The sequence below is a fragment of the Suricata suricatta genome, chromosome 8, assembly GCF_006229205.1.
Source record: "Suricata suricatta isolate VVHF042 chromosome 8, meerkat_22Aug2017_6uvM2_HiC, whole genome shotgun sequence".
NCBI classification, from domain to species: domain Eukaryota; kingdom Metazoa; phylum Chordata; class Mammalia; order Carnivora; family Herpestidae; genus Suricata; species Suricata suricatta.
The window spans coordinates 64,957,271-64,973,835 of NC_043707.1; the positions used below are offsets into that span (position 1 = coordinate 64,957,271).

At 46.8% G+C, this 16,565-nt stretch overlaps 1 protein-coding gene across 2 annotated transcripts in view; it reads left to right on the forward strand.

The window, feature by feature from the left end:
- BCAR3 (BCAR3 adaptor protein, NSP family member) overlaps positions 1–16,565 on the forward strand; it is a 136,698-nt gene that overhangs the window by 22,157 nt on the left and 97,976 nt on the right. The window contains exons 1-2 of one of the 2 annotated variants that reach the window (XM_029947612.1): positions 7–105; positions 7,236–7,566. In XM_029947612.1, coding sequence (XP_029803472.1) covers positions 7,250–7,566 — 317 coding nt within the window. In that variant the 5' untranslated portion in view covers positions 7–105; positions 7,236–7,249. Of the gene's footprint in view, positions 1–6; positions 106–7,235; positions 7,567–16,565 lie in introns of those variants that run through there. The other variant, XM_029947613.1, reaches the window with a different exon arrangement.

Consider the following 16,565-nt stretch of genomic DNA (forward strand, 5'->3'; position numbering starts at 1 on the left):
CATGAGCGGCCGGTGCTCGGGGAGCAGCAGCGGCGTGGGGCCCGCCGAGCCGCGCGTCTGAGCCCCAGCCGGGGAGAACCCGGGCACCGAGCGCCGCGCGGGGAGGTGAGTCTGTGCCCCGCGCCCCGCGGGGGTGCTGTTTGGGTCTGGGAAGTTTGTTGGAGAAACTTAGGTTAGGGGGAAAGTTGAGCCAGCGTTCCCCCTGCCCCAGGCAGAGTTGGTGTTTGGGGGCCGGAGTGACCGAAGTGGGGACCGGGCCGGGGCCCTCGGAACTGGCCGGGATTCCCCAGAAGTGGCCCGCTGCGGGAGGCGCTCAGAGACGTGCTGCGAGCATCTCTGCGATTTGCTCTTGAGCAGTATCTGTCGGGGCGCCGGCCTCCCCCGACCCCCCGCCTCTGCCCGGCCGGTCCCATTCTAAGGGGCTCGCGGGACGCGAGGACCTAGAAGCTCCACTGGAAGCCCTGGGCTTGGAGGAGGCAAGTTTCTCCACTCCTCTCTAGGAAAGTTTGCAAAGAAAGCGAAGGAGCCCGCCGTGTAACTAACTGTTGACAACACCCCCTCCCTCTCGCCCTTTGTTGAGAAGGAATGAATAGTTGGTTGTGCTGCTCCTTCTGCGTCGGGGAGGGAGGGGAGGTGAAGGGAGGGACGGTGGACGCGACTGGAAGCAGTTCGCGCTCGGCCCCATTCCCTAGCGGCAGCGGCCGCCACCACTTTAAAAGTTTGATCAGGTGTGGACACTTGTCTGGGAGCGGTCGAGTGGGCTTGAAGCAACTAGCGAGGCGAAGCGTTCCGTGGGTCGTGGCTGGGGAGGGAAACTCTGATTTTGGTATTAACTCTGTTGAAGAAAGGTGCGAAGGGGAAAGACCGGTTGCCTAACCTCCTTGTCTGCTTTCCCCTAAAGCTATTAGCTAAGATAGAAAGTGGAGCCAAGCATTCTAAGATTCTTTGAAACCTTAACTCTTATCTCCCAAGGCTACACACACATCTGTCTGAGGAAAATACATTGGCGGCGGGAAGGTCGGTTTGGGATCCGATAATCTCCCTGCGTGCTGCCAAGGACGGAGGCCAGGCGGGAGGAAGGGGAGGCCTCGGTGCTGGGAGAGGGCGTTCAGCAGAGCGTGGGACTGCCCGGTTAATAGCGGAGAAACCACAGGCCAGGCACTTGTATGGGGGTGTGCACGGCCATGTATGGAGAATAATGTAAAAGCCCATGCCAGGGGCTCCCTCGCCTCCTTGACTCCAGCTTTCTCTAAGCCTCTGCTGAGAAGCCTGGCATTTCCAGAATGACTAACCAAGGTCTCAATCTCCTATTCATATAGAAAGGACTGCTTGTCAAATGAATGCTAATCTTAAGAACTTGATCATGTAAATTCTAGGCTGTGTTGCTTGAAATACAATCCATGGAAGAATTATTCATACTTCAGTCATTTGGCTAGACTTCATAAATTTACTTTCAAAACAGAGATCCGCTTCATTTCTAAACGAAAGAAAAACTTCATTCTAAGTGCATGAGCCAATTTTTTAATGTGTATTGGTTCTATCTTCTCTTCCTGTTGGACTCTGCAGAGAAGATATAAAACTACGTACCCAAATGAAAACTTCTCTGTTGTGGTCATAATTGGGCAGGAGGAGCAGTTACATTTCCAGAGTTTAAAATATGATAGAAAGTTTTTAATGCCCACAGCAGGTGGCCATCGATATGATTAACTTAGGAATAGTTCATTTCAGAAATAAACTGAAAAACTCCAAACAAGTGGGCTGCCTGTTTCTGCCTTGACTTGCACATGATCATCAGTTTCTTTGAGACAATTTTGTAAAGCGAGTGACTTGGTAGCACCAGGAAGGTAGCACATAGGTTGGGAGTTTGTCAGGCTCACTCTCGTCTCTCTTGAGATTTCAGCTCTGAACATTCACAGAGGTCTCACATTTTCATATCAAGATACAGAATCTTTGACCTTTGTATATATTTCAAGGTCTGACATTAGATTGAGTCAGGACACGGTGTCTGTTTACCTGCGTGGTAGAGAGAGGTGACGTCAGATGGCCAAAGTCTGACCAAGGCTTTTCTATTAAACACTGTGTGTAGGTTCTCTTGGTGTCCTGTGTATGTCTGCATTTATGTCCTACCTGGTTTGGTCTGTTTATATCTATTGTTCTGAGTTAAAACATTTCCTTCCTCATCCTTCCTGGCTGTAATCTTCCCCAGAAGCAGTGACGACTTTTGAGAACGCGCTTTGTAAAAGGGATATGGTGATAAGCAAGACAGACCTGGTCCCTGACCTGCTTCAAAGAGACCTACCATTTATTGAGTGCTTGCTGTGTGCCAGGGCTTTCCATCCGTGATCATATTTACTTTTCAGGACAACCCCATGAAAGAGATATTTTTAGCCCATTTGTACAAATGAGAAACTGTCAGAGACTGACCGACTTGTCCCAGGCCATACAGCTAGTAGGTAAATGGCGGAGTAGGGATTCGATCCTCTGAATGTCTTACTTCAAAGCCTAGGTTCTGAGCCATACCATGTCTGATTTTTCAAAAAATCAAATAGTACAGAAGAAGTACAGAATGACTAGGAACACTGATTCAAACATCTCTAAGAAAGGAAAACCTGGGAGCCAGAAAGTAGAGATTTGGGTTTAGTCTTCACTGTCCGTTTCCAACCACCTATTTCCAACCTCAGGGTCTTTGCATCTGCTTAGACCTGCTTAGACCTCTCTGCCCATCTTCTCTTGACCTCTGTCATCTTTTTTTTTTTTTTCCAGAGAACCTCTTCAGAGAAGCCCTCCCAGACTACCCTAATCTAAAATAGCCCTCCATCCCAACCAGTATGTTTTATCACTTCATTCTGGTTTGTGTTCCTTAGGGCATTAACAGCTAGGATGCTACCTAGTTTGTCTTCTGGTCTGTGTTGACCAGACCCTTACCCTCCCCCCACCCCCATTACAGTGCAGGCTCCTGGTTTATTATGTCCTCATCCCTGGTACATTGTAAGCCTTCGGACAATATATATTGAATGAACGAACATCTACTTCCCTTATCCGAGAAAGGGAAGGGACTTGATTCTCTGAGATCCCACTTACATGTAACATGCTGGAATTCTGCCTAATGAAATCAAATGTGGTAAGTGGCTTTGCTCTCAAAATGAAAAGTACTTACCTTGAATCTAGATTCCAAATACACACCACGTACTTCTATCCCTTGGATTTGCCCTAGGTTCCTGGAGTCTGGAAAAATTAAAAGCAGATAAAGCTCAAGTAGGAAGTACAGGGACCAAAGGTTGTAAATGAGTTTCTTCTACCTATAGTTCCCCCTTCTGCCCTCTGCCCCACTTTTAGTTATATTTTTTTTAAGTTCTGTCAGTGTTCTGGGCCCACCTCCACCACCCTTGGGCTGATTCAAGCTTGACATAGGGCCCAGGGTTGAGCCAGTCTTTCTAAGTGACTACACATAGGGCAGGCCTGTATTTTAATGGGGAAGAGTCCCAATTTAGAGACAGTGGGTTGTAGAGAGGAGCCTGGCTTATGTATTTTGAATTTGTCTGCCTCTGAAAATTCTCTGGAGGTTTCAACTTAGCTAATCTCCTTCCAATTATTAAACTCTGACATCATTCAGGTCAGCATCCCATCCTCAGGGAAGCCTTTCCTGGCCACTAGAGGAGTCTAGCCCCTGGTCCCCACTCTGTGTGCTCCCACAGCACTGGGAGCCCTCAGCACACGTGGTCGGTACTTCCTGTCTGCTTCCACATAGAGTAGTAACATCATGAGGACAGTTGTTTGACACTGTCCTCAATACCAAGCATAGTGCCTGCCATACAGGAGGCCCTCCATACTTGTGTGTTGAATGCATGACTGAATTGATGCTTCTGTTGACTGACCCCTTCCTCATTGTCATTCTGTTCGGTTCCTTAGATAACAAATCTGAAGGTAAGTTTGCTCTGTACCAAAGAGACTTGCTTCTCTGGTGGCTCTCCACTCTGGCTCCACATTGGACAGTACTGGTGGCTTTCAAAAGAATGATGCCAGGGTCCTACCTACTGAGGTTCTGATTTCATTGGTCTGGGTCACAGCTCGGGTGTCAGGATTTAAAAACTTCCCAGAGGATTCTCATGTGCAGCCAGCTTGAGGACCACCCCTTCATGTTTCCAGATCTCGGCCCTTGCTTTGGGCCTTTTGGGCTTGAAGCAGCCATGGTGAGAGAGAGCAGGGATATAATTCATGGATATTGTATGGTTCCTGCCAGTTTAAGAGGTACTTTCACATCTGTTATCACAGCTGATAATAACAAGCTAAGGGTTCTACTCTCTGCTTTAAATATTCCCTTTATGTTGATGATTCTTAAAAACCTACATCCTGTCCTGGCTCCTAGTTATGCCTACCAACATCTCACCTCCTAGACTGAACCACATCATTGCTTCCTCATGCTCAGCAGCTCGGTGGTGAGCTCGTCAGCCTGCCTCCCACAGGAGTCCTCCCCTGCACCACTCAGCCTGCCACAGCACTACGCCATCCCGCCAGGGCCCTGGAGCTCCCCATTCTTTTCATCCCTCCTCTCCCTGGCTGCTGCCCCAGGTCACGGTTCTTGATTTTTTTCCCTACTGGCTTGTTGCCATTGGCTTGACTGGCCTACCTCCCTTCTTTCCTTTCCGGAATTACCACAGCTACCAACCTGGTCATGGACTGGCTTCTTTCCTTCCCTTCCGGATCTTCTCTAGAACCTACCCCAGTCCAGACCCCTCGACACAGCTTTCAAGACTTCATGATCTGTTCCCAAACTGGGCGCTTCTATGAAATGCTTCTCAACTGCTCCACATGAGCCGCACTGGCCACCTCGCAGTTAGTGAAGCTGTGGGCGCTTCCCTGCCTTTATGAGTCTGCCATTACAGCATCCTCTTGCCAGCCTTTTCCTTACAACTTTCTACTTTTCAAAATGCCTCCGAAATGCTTCATCTCCACATGTCCAGTGTTGCCCTCGCTGAGGTCCTCCTTGAGTCATTTTATTCAAATTGTTCTTCCCTCCAGCATGTGAAGGGTCCCTGTTGATGAGTTCTAGGATTTTCTCTTAGTGTTCCTAGGGATTGGGACTTACAAACATCATTGTGTTTCTCTGAGTATCTCATATGGAGGAAGCACTTAAATGTTGAGAATAGGAAGGGCCAGTGTTGACCCTTGATTCAGAGAATAAACTGAGGTATGGGGAACTGGCTGAAGGGTATTCTAGAGCATTTGGCCCAAGTTTTAACTCTAGATCTTGGGGAAGCAGAGAGGAAACAGGCTGCCGGAAACACTGGAGCCAGGGCAGCTTTATTTAGCCCATCATAATAACCTGCAAATTGGTGATCACCACTGTGGCCCGTTGCACAGAAAGAGGTTCTGTGGGGTGCTCTGGACCTCCCCAGAAGGTTCTTTGAAATGACGTAGGCCTCCATGAAGCAGGTGCTGATGGCTTGGGCAGACAAGCGTTTACAGCTGTGGGGGGCGGTGTTGTGTACAGGGTGAGGGGATCCTAGTGTGCTTACATCACTGGTGGGGAGGCAGGGAGGGCCAGGGAGTCTGATGACTAACATTGAGTAAGTGCTGACAGTATGCCAGGTACTGGCCAGCCCTGGGAGAAGCCCGCAGGGGGACTCATAGCCCTATTGTTCTGCACCCGCCGTGAGCCAGGCTTTCTGTGTGGTCGCAGTTAGGCATGGAGCAGACGAGCCCCAGAACTACCAGGTTTGGGAAAGAACGGAGGACAGGGTTAGGATTATGTGCCTTGAATGAAGGATTTCCTTCCATCCAGCCCCCACAACTTGTATGTTTCTCTGTTGCACTTGATCATGGATGTTTTGTTGTCAGTGGTTTCCCTTGGACTATCTTTAACCCAGTTATGCCTGCTACCCAGTGAGCTTCTGGAGAGCAGTGTTCTCAGTGGTCATGGAGAATCCCTGTTCCCAGTCTCCAGTTCCTTTGTGAGTCTGACAGCAGTGGTATTATTAAGTGATGATTTTCACTCTGAACTGTCCTCTTTGCAGTGGGAAGGGTGGTCTGTGAGGAATGGGGGCTGCAGGGCTCTGGAACAGACTGCAGAGCAGAGGAATGTTCTGCTCCTCAGCCTAGGAGAGGCCAGTGCAACGGGCTTAGCTATGTTGCTGTGTTGTACAGACTGGTCTGGCATCATGGCTGGTGGGACTGATTCTGGATCCTTAATGTCTCCAGGGACTAGTTCTAATTTATATTCAGGCTTGTGTTTCTTTTCCTCAATATGTTAGCCTTAAAAGTGTCTTACAGAATTCGGCTTAGGTCAAAACTATAGTTTGATTTTGGAGGGGAGGTGGGCAGGGCTGACTCTGGCTCAGGGTGAACATTTCTACTAGTGATCATAGGTGGGAATAATTGTTGGGTATGGTTTTGCATACAACCTAGTATACATTTTCTTTTTCTTTCCATGCGCTCCCCCAACCCTCTTTTCTTATTTCTCTCCCTTCCCATTCTTCCCTGACTATACAGGCATCATGCACATTGCTTAACCCTACTGGCGGCAGGCAGATTCCTGACCCCTCTGGGGGACAGTGTACATCGATCCCTTACCTTGGTGGCTTTCCTCCGCAGCTGAGCCCACTGATGTATGGAGGAGTGACCCACCTCCTAACCTCTGACCCTGGCCCATCTTCGTTAATTAGAGTACATTGATTTATTTGTAAGCACCAGGTCTTTGCCAGAAAAATTCTGCCCCGTTGCCCTGGGTAGCACAACAGAGGGGCTGGTCTGGCACTGGAGGCTTTCTAGCAGCTGAGGAATTCCAATAATCTCCACCTGTTCTTATCATTTACAGGGTGGTGGGAAGATGTGAGCCTATTATCTAACATTTATAATGTGTTCTCTGATGCACTTACACCAAAACCTTGAGTACTTCCTTCGTAGTCTTTTTTTGTTGCTCATGCTTTTCCATCAGCCTCAGTAGTCTGAAGTAAGAAAATGGCTCATGTGCCCCTGGAGTTTCTGAAATATGCTTGCCCTTTTCCATTGGCTGGTCTCTTGCCAACCTGGGAGCATTCCTCTGACCAAAATTGGGGCATGAGCAAACTTCCCATTTGTATTAAATTTCACTAGTGATGCCATTCGCTGTTTGTCTTCTAATCTCCGTGAACGTGTTCTTTTGTTTAACGGTACATTTCCATTTCCTTTTGTGAGTAGGAGGACCGTTCTTGTGATTATCTGAGACTCATGCCTTTGCTCTTTTCTTTTCCCTGTAGAGGAGTTGAGAATCATGGCCGCCGGAAAGTTTGTGAGCCTTCCCAGAAACATGCCGGTGAATCACCAGTTCCCCCTGGCCTCGTCCATGGACCTTCTGAGCAGCAAGTCCCCTCCCCCTGAGCATCACACAGATGCCTATCAAGACGTGTCTATACACGGCACCCTTCCACGGAAGAAAAAGGGGCCGCCTCCCATCAGATCCTGTGATAACTTCAGTCACATGGGGACCCTGCCCCATTCCAAGTCCCCACGGCAGAACTCCCCGGTGACCCCGGCCATCATCCAGGAGCACCCCCTGCAAGACCGGAAAGGCGAAACCTTCACCTTCAGGTAACTTATTTAATTCCACAGTGAAAATGACTTGTCTTTAAGGGATTTTTTTTTTTTTTAAAACCTGGGGTGCCTGAATGCCTCAGTCAGTTTAATGGTCCAGCTCTTGACTCACTTAGGTCATGAAATCACGATTTGTGAGTTTGAGCCCTGCATTGGGCTCCGTGGCAACAGTGTGGAGCCTGCTTTGGATTCTCTCTCTCCCTCTCTCTCTGCCCCTCCCCCCAAATAAATAAATAAATAAATAACAAGGGTGTCATGCTAAGCGAAATAAGTCAGGCAGAGAAGGACAGATACCATATGTTTGCACTCATAGGTCTAACAGGAAAACAGGAGAAACCTAATGGAGGACCAGGGGGAGGGGAAGAGGGAAAGAGAGTTAGGGAGAGAGAGGGACGCAAAACCTGAGAGACTATTGAATACTGAAAATGAACTGAGGGTTGAAGGGAAGGGGGAAGGGAGGTGGTGAAAATGAAGGAGGGCACTTGTGGGGAAGAGCCCTTGGTGTTATATGGAAACCAATTTGACAATAAACTAGTTAAAAGATAAATAAATTAAATAAATAAACTAAAAAAAAAAGTCTTTCCATTAGGGAATATGTCAGCTGTACAGAATAGAGCAAAGAGTTTAATTCCCAAGGACCCACCACTCTGGCGTCAGCAGTTATCAACTCAGGGCCAGTCCTGCTTTGTCTGTACTCCTGCCTCCATTCCTTCCTCTGCTATTACTTTAAAGTAGATTTCAGCCCTTATTTTATTGTAAATATTTTGGTATATGTCTTTCAAAGATAAGTACTCTTATTTAAAAAAAAAAAACATAAAAAACTACAACACCAAAAAAAAATTAGTAACCGTTTCTTGGTGTCCAGTATTTGAGAGTATTTCTAAAGCCAACTTCCTGTATATCACAAAGTCCCTCAAAAGGAAGCACAGGTATATTTTTTATTGTAACATATGCTTCTGAACTGTGTATCCGATTCTGTTGCGATACCAAGATGTCTATAAATTAGGACCTGCATCTCCAACATGCTGAAATAAAATTTAGTGGTCAGGTCAGGTTCAGAATACTTGAGAACAAGGATTGGTTTCTCCTATCCAGTAGGGATCTGGGTAAATAAGCTTTATGGTTGCAAGATCTTTCTGTCGGGGTTTGTATTGGGCCTGGCTGTTTTTGGTTTCTGCTTGGTAGAGCTGGTTTAGAAACTGCCCTCCTTTTCCTGTTGAGAAGGTCACCACCCTGTGATACTGTTGGCAGAGAAGGGGCTGGTTCATTCTGTTGTATCTCCTGGTGTCTCTTTTTGTCCAACCTATAGCACAGAAAGCCACTTTGATCCTAGCTTGTTTCTTAGTTCAGTATCTATATATTGAACACCTATGCTGGTTAGAGTACATTGATTTTGTAAGCACCAGTGCCTCACCAGAAAAATTCTGCACTGTCCCTCTTAGTATCTTAACTGGAGGGCTGGTCCAACCTTCAGAACATTCCAGCAATCTGCTCTTGCCCTTTTATGGGGTGAGGAAATACATGAACTAACAGGACAACAATGGGGCATCTGAGATGGCATCTTCCCAGAGCTAATATTTAGTGAAGGACCCAGGTATAAATAAGTTAATTGCAGATTATATTTAGTGCTATAGAGGAAATAGTGATATGCTGAAGGTTTATTGGGCTTGTATCTCTTTTATAAAGTGGACAGGTCTCTGAGGAGATGATATTTAAGCTGGCCTGCATAATGAGAGAAGGCAGCCATGGAAAGAGCCAGAAGAAGGTTGTTCCAGGCATTGGGAGAGGAGTGCAAAGAACTGGGGATAGGAGCAAGCCTGGCATGTTTAAAAAACCCAAAACGAAGCTGGTGTGGTCTGTGGCTGGAGTGTAGCAAGCTGAGAGGAAGACTATACAGATTTGGGGGGAGAACTAGGCAGGCAGGAGTTCAGAATTAGTTTTAGTTGCATAATTGTCATCGCATAAGAAGAAAAGAAATGGAGGTCCAGGTATTCTCTGTAGAAAGCATTGGAGAACTCTGAAATGGGTCTGACATCAGCTCAGAAGGTTCCCCAGGATGTCACGGGGCTTAGAAAGCCCTGCACCTGTTCTGCAAAATGTGGGTGGGTGACCTCCCAGCTCAGAGGGCCCACAGACAGCCTGCTGAGGGCACAGGTCACCGGGGAGGCGCACACCGGTGTACAGTACCGTTCGTGTTGCATCACTGGCATTTAACAGGTGGGGATGCAGAAATGGAGCAACTATTGCTCCCTCTCGTGCAGGTTAGGAGGCAGCAAAGAAGAAGAGCTCCCAGCCAGCCAAAAATAAACCCTGATACCGGGCTGTACAAGGTGGAGTCAGAGTCAGCTATTCCTGAACTTAGTGTAGCCACTTCTTATTTATGAAGTTAAAATCTGTAGTGAGATACAGATCTACTGTGTACCATATGGAGACAATTCACCAGCTCATTCCTTGAAGTTCTAAGGTCCTGGCCGAGTGCCAGCTCTTCCAAGGGAGAATCTCTGGACAGCTGGGGGTGGTGATGGAGTTACCCTTCTATCTTAAGGAAGTTCTTGATAAACACTCAAGGCCCAGGCTGTCAACCTGCCAGGAGTTCAAAGCTTTTTGATTTGAAAATGACTTGGACAGAGGTCAGATCTCTGGAAAAGATCTTATCAGGCGGTGGATACAAGTCCTGAGTTTGAAGTCTGGGCTGTAGAAGACTTAATGAGGTTTGTTTATCATTCAGAACTACATTCATCAAAATTCACGTCTTTTCCCCTTAACTTAAAATATCTTATTGTTAAAGGTGAATACACGAAGTAAAACGCGTCACATTCAGAATTCTGCTGAGTAAGAAGGTCATGTCCAAGGATCATAAGTCCTATTTTCCTGCTCTTCAGCCTTATTAATAGATTTTGTTTACTTATTTTTTTATTAATTAACTTTAATATTTTTGAGTAAACTCTACCCCCAACATGGGGCTCAAACTCACAACCAAAAAGATCAACAGTCGCATATGCTTTACCACCTGAGCCAGCTGGGCACACTTTTTTTAAAAAAATATTTATTTTTGAGAGACAGAGACAGAACGCAGGCAGAGGAGGGGCAGAGAGAGAAGGAGACACAAAATCTGAAGCAAGCTCCAGGCTCTGAGCTGTCAGCACAGAGCCCAAAATGTAGCTTGAACACATGAACTGTGAGATCATGACCTGAGCTGGAGTTGGATGCTTAACTGACTGAGCCACCCAGTCACACTTTAAAAACTTTGCACACTTTAAAAAACTGTCGTGAGGTGTTCCCAATTTTGAGTTCAAAGTACCTTGTCTTATTTTCATCCTTTTAAATATTCCTAAGAAGATTATCAGCTGCCTCCGTTCCTTCTTGGAGCAAGCCACAAGGTCCACAAAGATTGTGCGTGTGAAAAGCTAGGAACAAACAGTGGGACTAAGAACCGGGGGGCTCCGGAGATGGGGGTTGCCTGAGGTGCCTCAACAGAACTGCCATGAGGGAGAAATAGCATTTCTGTTCCTAACTCAGCTCTTACAGCTCAGGGTCTGTGAAAACCCTGCACTCCTGCTCACTCACTACTGGAAGCTGGGAGCGATGGGTGTTTTAAAGTTAAAGAGTTTTAGAGCTCTGACTCCAGGGAGTGAGACTAGTTAGGTCTATTTTTAACAAGATTATTGATTTTTGTGTGTGTGGGGGGGGGGGATCTTGTTTCAGATAAACTCTTGTGGCGTTGTTACTTTTCATAGTGAATTCAAAGGTTAATTTCAGCCAACAGTGACTTGCCAGGATGTCAAGTCTGAAAACCTCCCATTTTGTCCTATTCAGTGTTGACATGATAATGGGACCCTAAGAGGAGGCCCAGACCCCCCTGTCATGTACACCCCACCTACACCCAGAGGGAACCCGCCAGACCACACCTTTCTGTCTTGTAAAGTACTCTGATAAATTGCAGAGTTTTCTAACAAATATGTTTAGCTTATTTAGCATGAAAAAGTTGTGTGTATTTTAACTGTGTATTAACTGAATATCCACCTTGTGGAATACCATAGGCAAAGCAGAGGAAGTCTCCCCTTTGACCTAAAAATGTGTAGTATGAAGTTTTCTTACACACATGAGTTCTGTGCACATGAATTATTATGTCTTACATTTTATAGGTTTAAAACATCTTCAAGACTATGTTGCTAAGTCATCACGTAGGAACATGATCACCCTGTGTGAGAGACATGGCAGATTTTATCCTGAGCAACAGCATCACTATTATCACTCACAGTCAAGAAAGTGGTTCAGGGATGTTGAGGCTCCTAAGATCAGACCCTAATGGGTGACTGAGCTGGGATTAGAACCCAGAAAGTACTGTAGGGTCTTCCCCAGACACTGTGCTCCGCAGCCTCCTAAGAAGGTTGGCATTGGCTGCCAGTGTCTTCTGAGTGGTCCTCTTGCATGGAAAGCTTCAGTCCCTGGAGTCTGAGGCCAGCACCTTGGACACCCACCCTGGGAAATGGAGTTTTGGCCACCAAGAGCCAGGCAGAAGGCAGGCCTAGAAGGGAGAGTGGGTCTCTCCTCATTTGGAGACTGTATCTCTTGGCTCTGTTGTTGTCTTGGCTGCCCTTGGATGTACTTGTGGTTTTGAAAGGTGGCCAAAACGAAAAGCCAGGGTGCTCTTAAACCTGCTGCTTGATGTCACAGAAGAAGCCTTTGTTCTGCAGGCGGAGCGAGGCTTCCCTGAGAGGTCTGCAGACAGGATTTCCTCTTGACACTAACATTTGACTGATGTCCCTTTGATTCACTTACCTTCAAGGATGAATTTTTTTTTTTTTTTTTTTTTTTTTAATCTGGGACCTTCCTTGGGCTCAGAGGGGACTGGTTCCTGTTGTTGAGCTGTCTGTGTTGTCGGGATAGCTGAAGGATCTGCTCTGGGAGACCGTTCCGGGTCCGCTTCCTGCCTGTGGGTACGTGGAGGCATGCATTCCTGGGAACAGCTGCTGAGTGCCTAATTCCTTCTGCCCCTTGTGCTGTGGGAGCATGTGGCGGGACAATGTGATGTTTCATTAGTTTGCATGAGTGGAGCTGACTGACTAGTCACAAGTGTTTTAACTGTCGGGGGCCAGAAAGTCTGCAGAATTATCCCAAATTAAGATCCAGTATGCTTTCCCAGGCAGTAAGTAACCTACCATGTTGCAGCGTCTGCTCTTTAAAGTGAAAACAAAGTATGAGGGGTAGGATCTGTGCAGACTCTTCTCAAAGCACTGATTTAAATATCTAATTCTGGGCTGTGTCGATGCCCTCACCTGGAACATTATTTCCTTTGTTCCTCTTGAAAACCACCAAGTTCTAGAACTACCACTTTCTCCTTAACAAAGCAAGATGTTTCACCAGACATGCAAATAAATCAGCCTTTAGCTCAGGGTTGATCAGAAGGGCCTATAATGTAAAGGTCCACATGTAAATGTGTGCATTTTATTTATAAGTGGGCATGTCTCCTCTCTGCAAATGGGAAGCTTTTTGTGCACAGAGGAAACGTTGGGTTTAGAGTTGAAAAAGTCTAATAGATTAATAGATTCTATTTAATAGAAGTTGCATTTGTTGAGTTAGCTGAGTGATAGTCACTTAATAAACCCAGAATGTCTCCAGGAAAGTTATAGTCCCTGTGTTGAATTTTTCCTTTTAAAATTTCAAGTTGGGTTTTACTAACATTTTGAAATGCTCCTTGCTGTTTGGATGCAGCTGTTGTAGATGGGGTAGTGAATTCTGAGGACCGGTGCATATCCTGGCCCGGGTGGTCCCTGGTGTGCTGAACCAGGAGCAGCGGGGTCAGAGGTGAGCTCAGCCCCTGCTAGGCATCTCGTGCGTGCACTGGAGCATGCACCCCCTGCCCCCACCCCCGCCCCCATCCTACCCCCTCCTCACCCCCACCCCTGGAGTCCCCAGGGTTGAGGGAGCCCAGGCACCGGGAAATGTCTGCGGGTCCACCAGCTGCTGACAGTGGGCCTCAATCCTCTACTGACAGGGTTGATTTGAACCTAAAGGCTGTGATCTGTGCATTCTCAGCTGTTCTTCTGGGGAAAACTGAAGGATTTTTTTTTTAATTGAGTGCAAACCACAACCAAGAAAATGATCAGAATATTACACAAAGCAGTCTTTGTTAAGTGAGGCCACTCAGCATCTTCTCTGCCCCCGCCCCCAGGACATACAAATCATGGTTCCTGAGGCCTCTTGCATGCTCTTGGGAAAGGTCAGGTTTTTAGTCTTCTGATAGTGAGAAACTGTGAGAGTTTTTCACACCTTTCAGTATGTGTAGCAGCGTATTGTAAACAGGAGGCGCCATACAGTTACAAATGATTCTTGTTCTTATCACATGTGGGTTTGGCCTTTGCAGCCTGGCCAGAGGATACAGGCTGCAGAGGTCGTCGAAGGCGACACCTTCACGGGGCTTATGCTGGAGCCCCAGGACCCATAAGCCAGCAGGCCATGGCCACCCTGAGGCTCGCAGCTCGGTGACCTCCGTCCCCAGGAGGCTAGCTGGAGGGTGGGATGCAGAATTTCAAGCTCGCTCTTCTTAGCAGTGCAAAGACAAGCACGTGGTCTTCTTGTTTTAAGGATTGTGCCCTTAGTTAAAACTTACAGAAGGCTGAGAAACCTGTAACAGACTAGCTTTTGTGCTTGGACTATGATTCCAGATGCATCTGCAGACCGAGTAACCGAAGCTAAAATAACTCCTGCTGTGGAGAGGAGGAGAAAATACCAGGCTCTTAACCCAGATATCTCCATTCAGATCCTTGTTTTCCCACTTACTAGGTGTGTGACCGGGGCAAGTTCTGAACTATAAAATGGGGGTGAAAATACCTCTCTCTGAGGAGGGCCGTGAAGGTTCACTGGTCACTAAATATGAAGGCTGCACTGAATGGCAGAGCTCTGACTTCGCACTTGAGCCTGGCACCGCCTTCCTGGGAGTCTGAGTGGAGGAGGTCACGTCCTTGCTGTTAGCTCCTACCTGATCACGAGCACTTTGTTCTTCTCCTGCCCCAACTCTACTGTGTGACACCTGACCTTGAAGGCCACTGATGCCTTTCCTGGGATGTTGACATAGTCATGGATATCAAAGAATGCCACTTGAGACCTTGACACTGATTCCAGCAACCAGACCCAGTAGCTTTGTGATCTTGTGTAAGTTACTTTACCTTTCTGATTCTCTACGTCCTCGAAGGGTAGCTATGAGGTCAAATAGAATCCCACGTAGGGGTGCCTAGCACAGAACCTGGCATGGAGAAGGGGCTCAGATGTAGGTTTCCGTCCATCTGTCCTTCCTTCTGGAGGCCCCTAATCCTTGTGTGTAACCTGAGATCACGTTGAATGCCTGTGGCTTCTGTGGGAGAAAGTTTCCCACATGTTGATGGAGTCTGGCTGGAATCCCTCTCTCTGGGTCTGCCCTGAGCTGCCCTATAGCAGTGTGTCTTGGCCACCATTCAGGCTTAAAGGTATGACAGCCTCACAGTGCACTAAAAGATGAGCACACCATTGTGTTAAGACACAGAACAGCGCCTGTCTTCAGTGCACTGGCCCAGCCCTTTCCTGCTTGTCCTTGTGCTTAATATTGGTGTTGTAGGTATTTATTCTTCAGTCAATATTTACTGAGCTTATTTTGTGCGAGGCAGTAGGCTTGGTGCCAGTACCCACGGAGAATGAAATAGATGTGGGCCCTGCCCTTACACTGTGCCCAGTTTAGAGGGCATGCAGACAAAGCATCAATAAATACATCAATAAATACATCCACAAAATGCAAGGAAGGGAACATCAGAGAGCCCAGAATTCCTTGAATTGGGTGGAGGGAAAGTCTCTCTGTGGGAGGGAACATTTGAAGATTTAATATAAAAAGAGAATGTAAAATACTTGATTAATATTTATTATGTTACTGTGTGGTAAAATGGTATTATGTTAAATAAGATATTAAAATTTCACCTATTTATTTTCAATTGGCTACTAGAAAATTTTAATCTACTTATGTTTTCATATGAATGGATAAAGAAGATATGGTATGTGTGTCTATATGTATATATATGTGTGTGTGTGTCTATATGTGGATATATACACACCATCAAAAAGATTGACATCTTGCCATTTGGAACAACATGGATGGAGCTAGAGAGTATTATGCTAAGTGAAATAAGTCAGTCAGAGAAAGACAAATACCATATGATTTCACTTATATGTGGAATCTAAGAAACAAATGAGCAAAGGAGAAAAAAGAATCCAAGAAGCAGACTCTTAACTATAGAGAGAGAGCACACTGATGGTACCTGAGGGGAGGTGGGGTGAGTGAAATAGGTGAAGAAGATTAAGGAGTGTACTTGTGATGAGCACCAGGTGTTGTAAAGAAAGAGGGAGAGAGGAAGAAAAAGGAGAGAAAGAAAGAGAAATTACATATGGTTTTCACATTGTATATTTATTGGATGTTACTGTTCTAGACCTTGGTGTAAGGAGTTTAGGTTTTCTCCTGAGGGCAAAGGGAAGCCTTGAAAGGGTTGTGTTTTTTGTTTTTTAATGTTTGTTTATTTTTTCAGGGAGAGAGATTGTGAGTGGGAAAGGGGCAGAGAGAGAGGGAGACACAGAATCCGAAGCAGGCTCCAGGCTCTGAGCTGTCAGCACAGAGCCCAACGTGGGGATCAAACTCACAAACTGGGAGATCATGACCTGAGCTGAAGTCAGATGCTCAACTGACTGAGCCACCCAGGCGCCCCTTTAACAGGTTTTAAGTAAAAGAGTAGTGTGATCTGGTTCAGTTTTTAGACGATCACTTGGCCTCTGTGGAGAAAGGGACAGGAAGTGGCTACGAAAGTACAGGGAGCAGGTGGAGGTCTGTGCTGGGAGAGTGGTGGAGCGGGGGGGGGGGGGGGGGGGGGGGGGGGGGGGGGGGGGGGGGGGGGGGGGGGGGGGGGGGGGGGGGATTCACGATCTATTTGGTGGGTAGAGTCTCTGGAACTTCCTGAGGGGTGGATGATGCGGAGGAA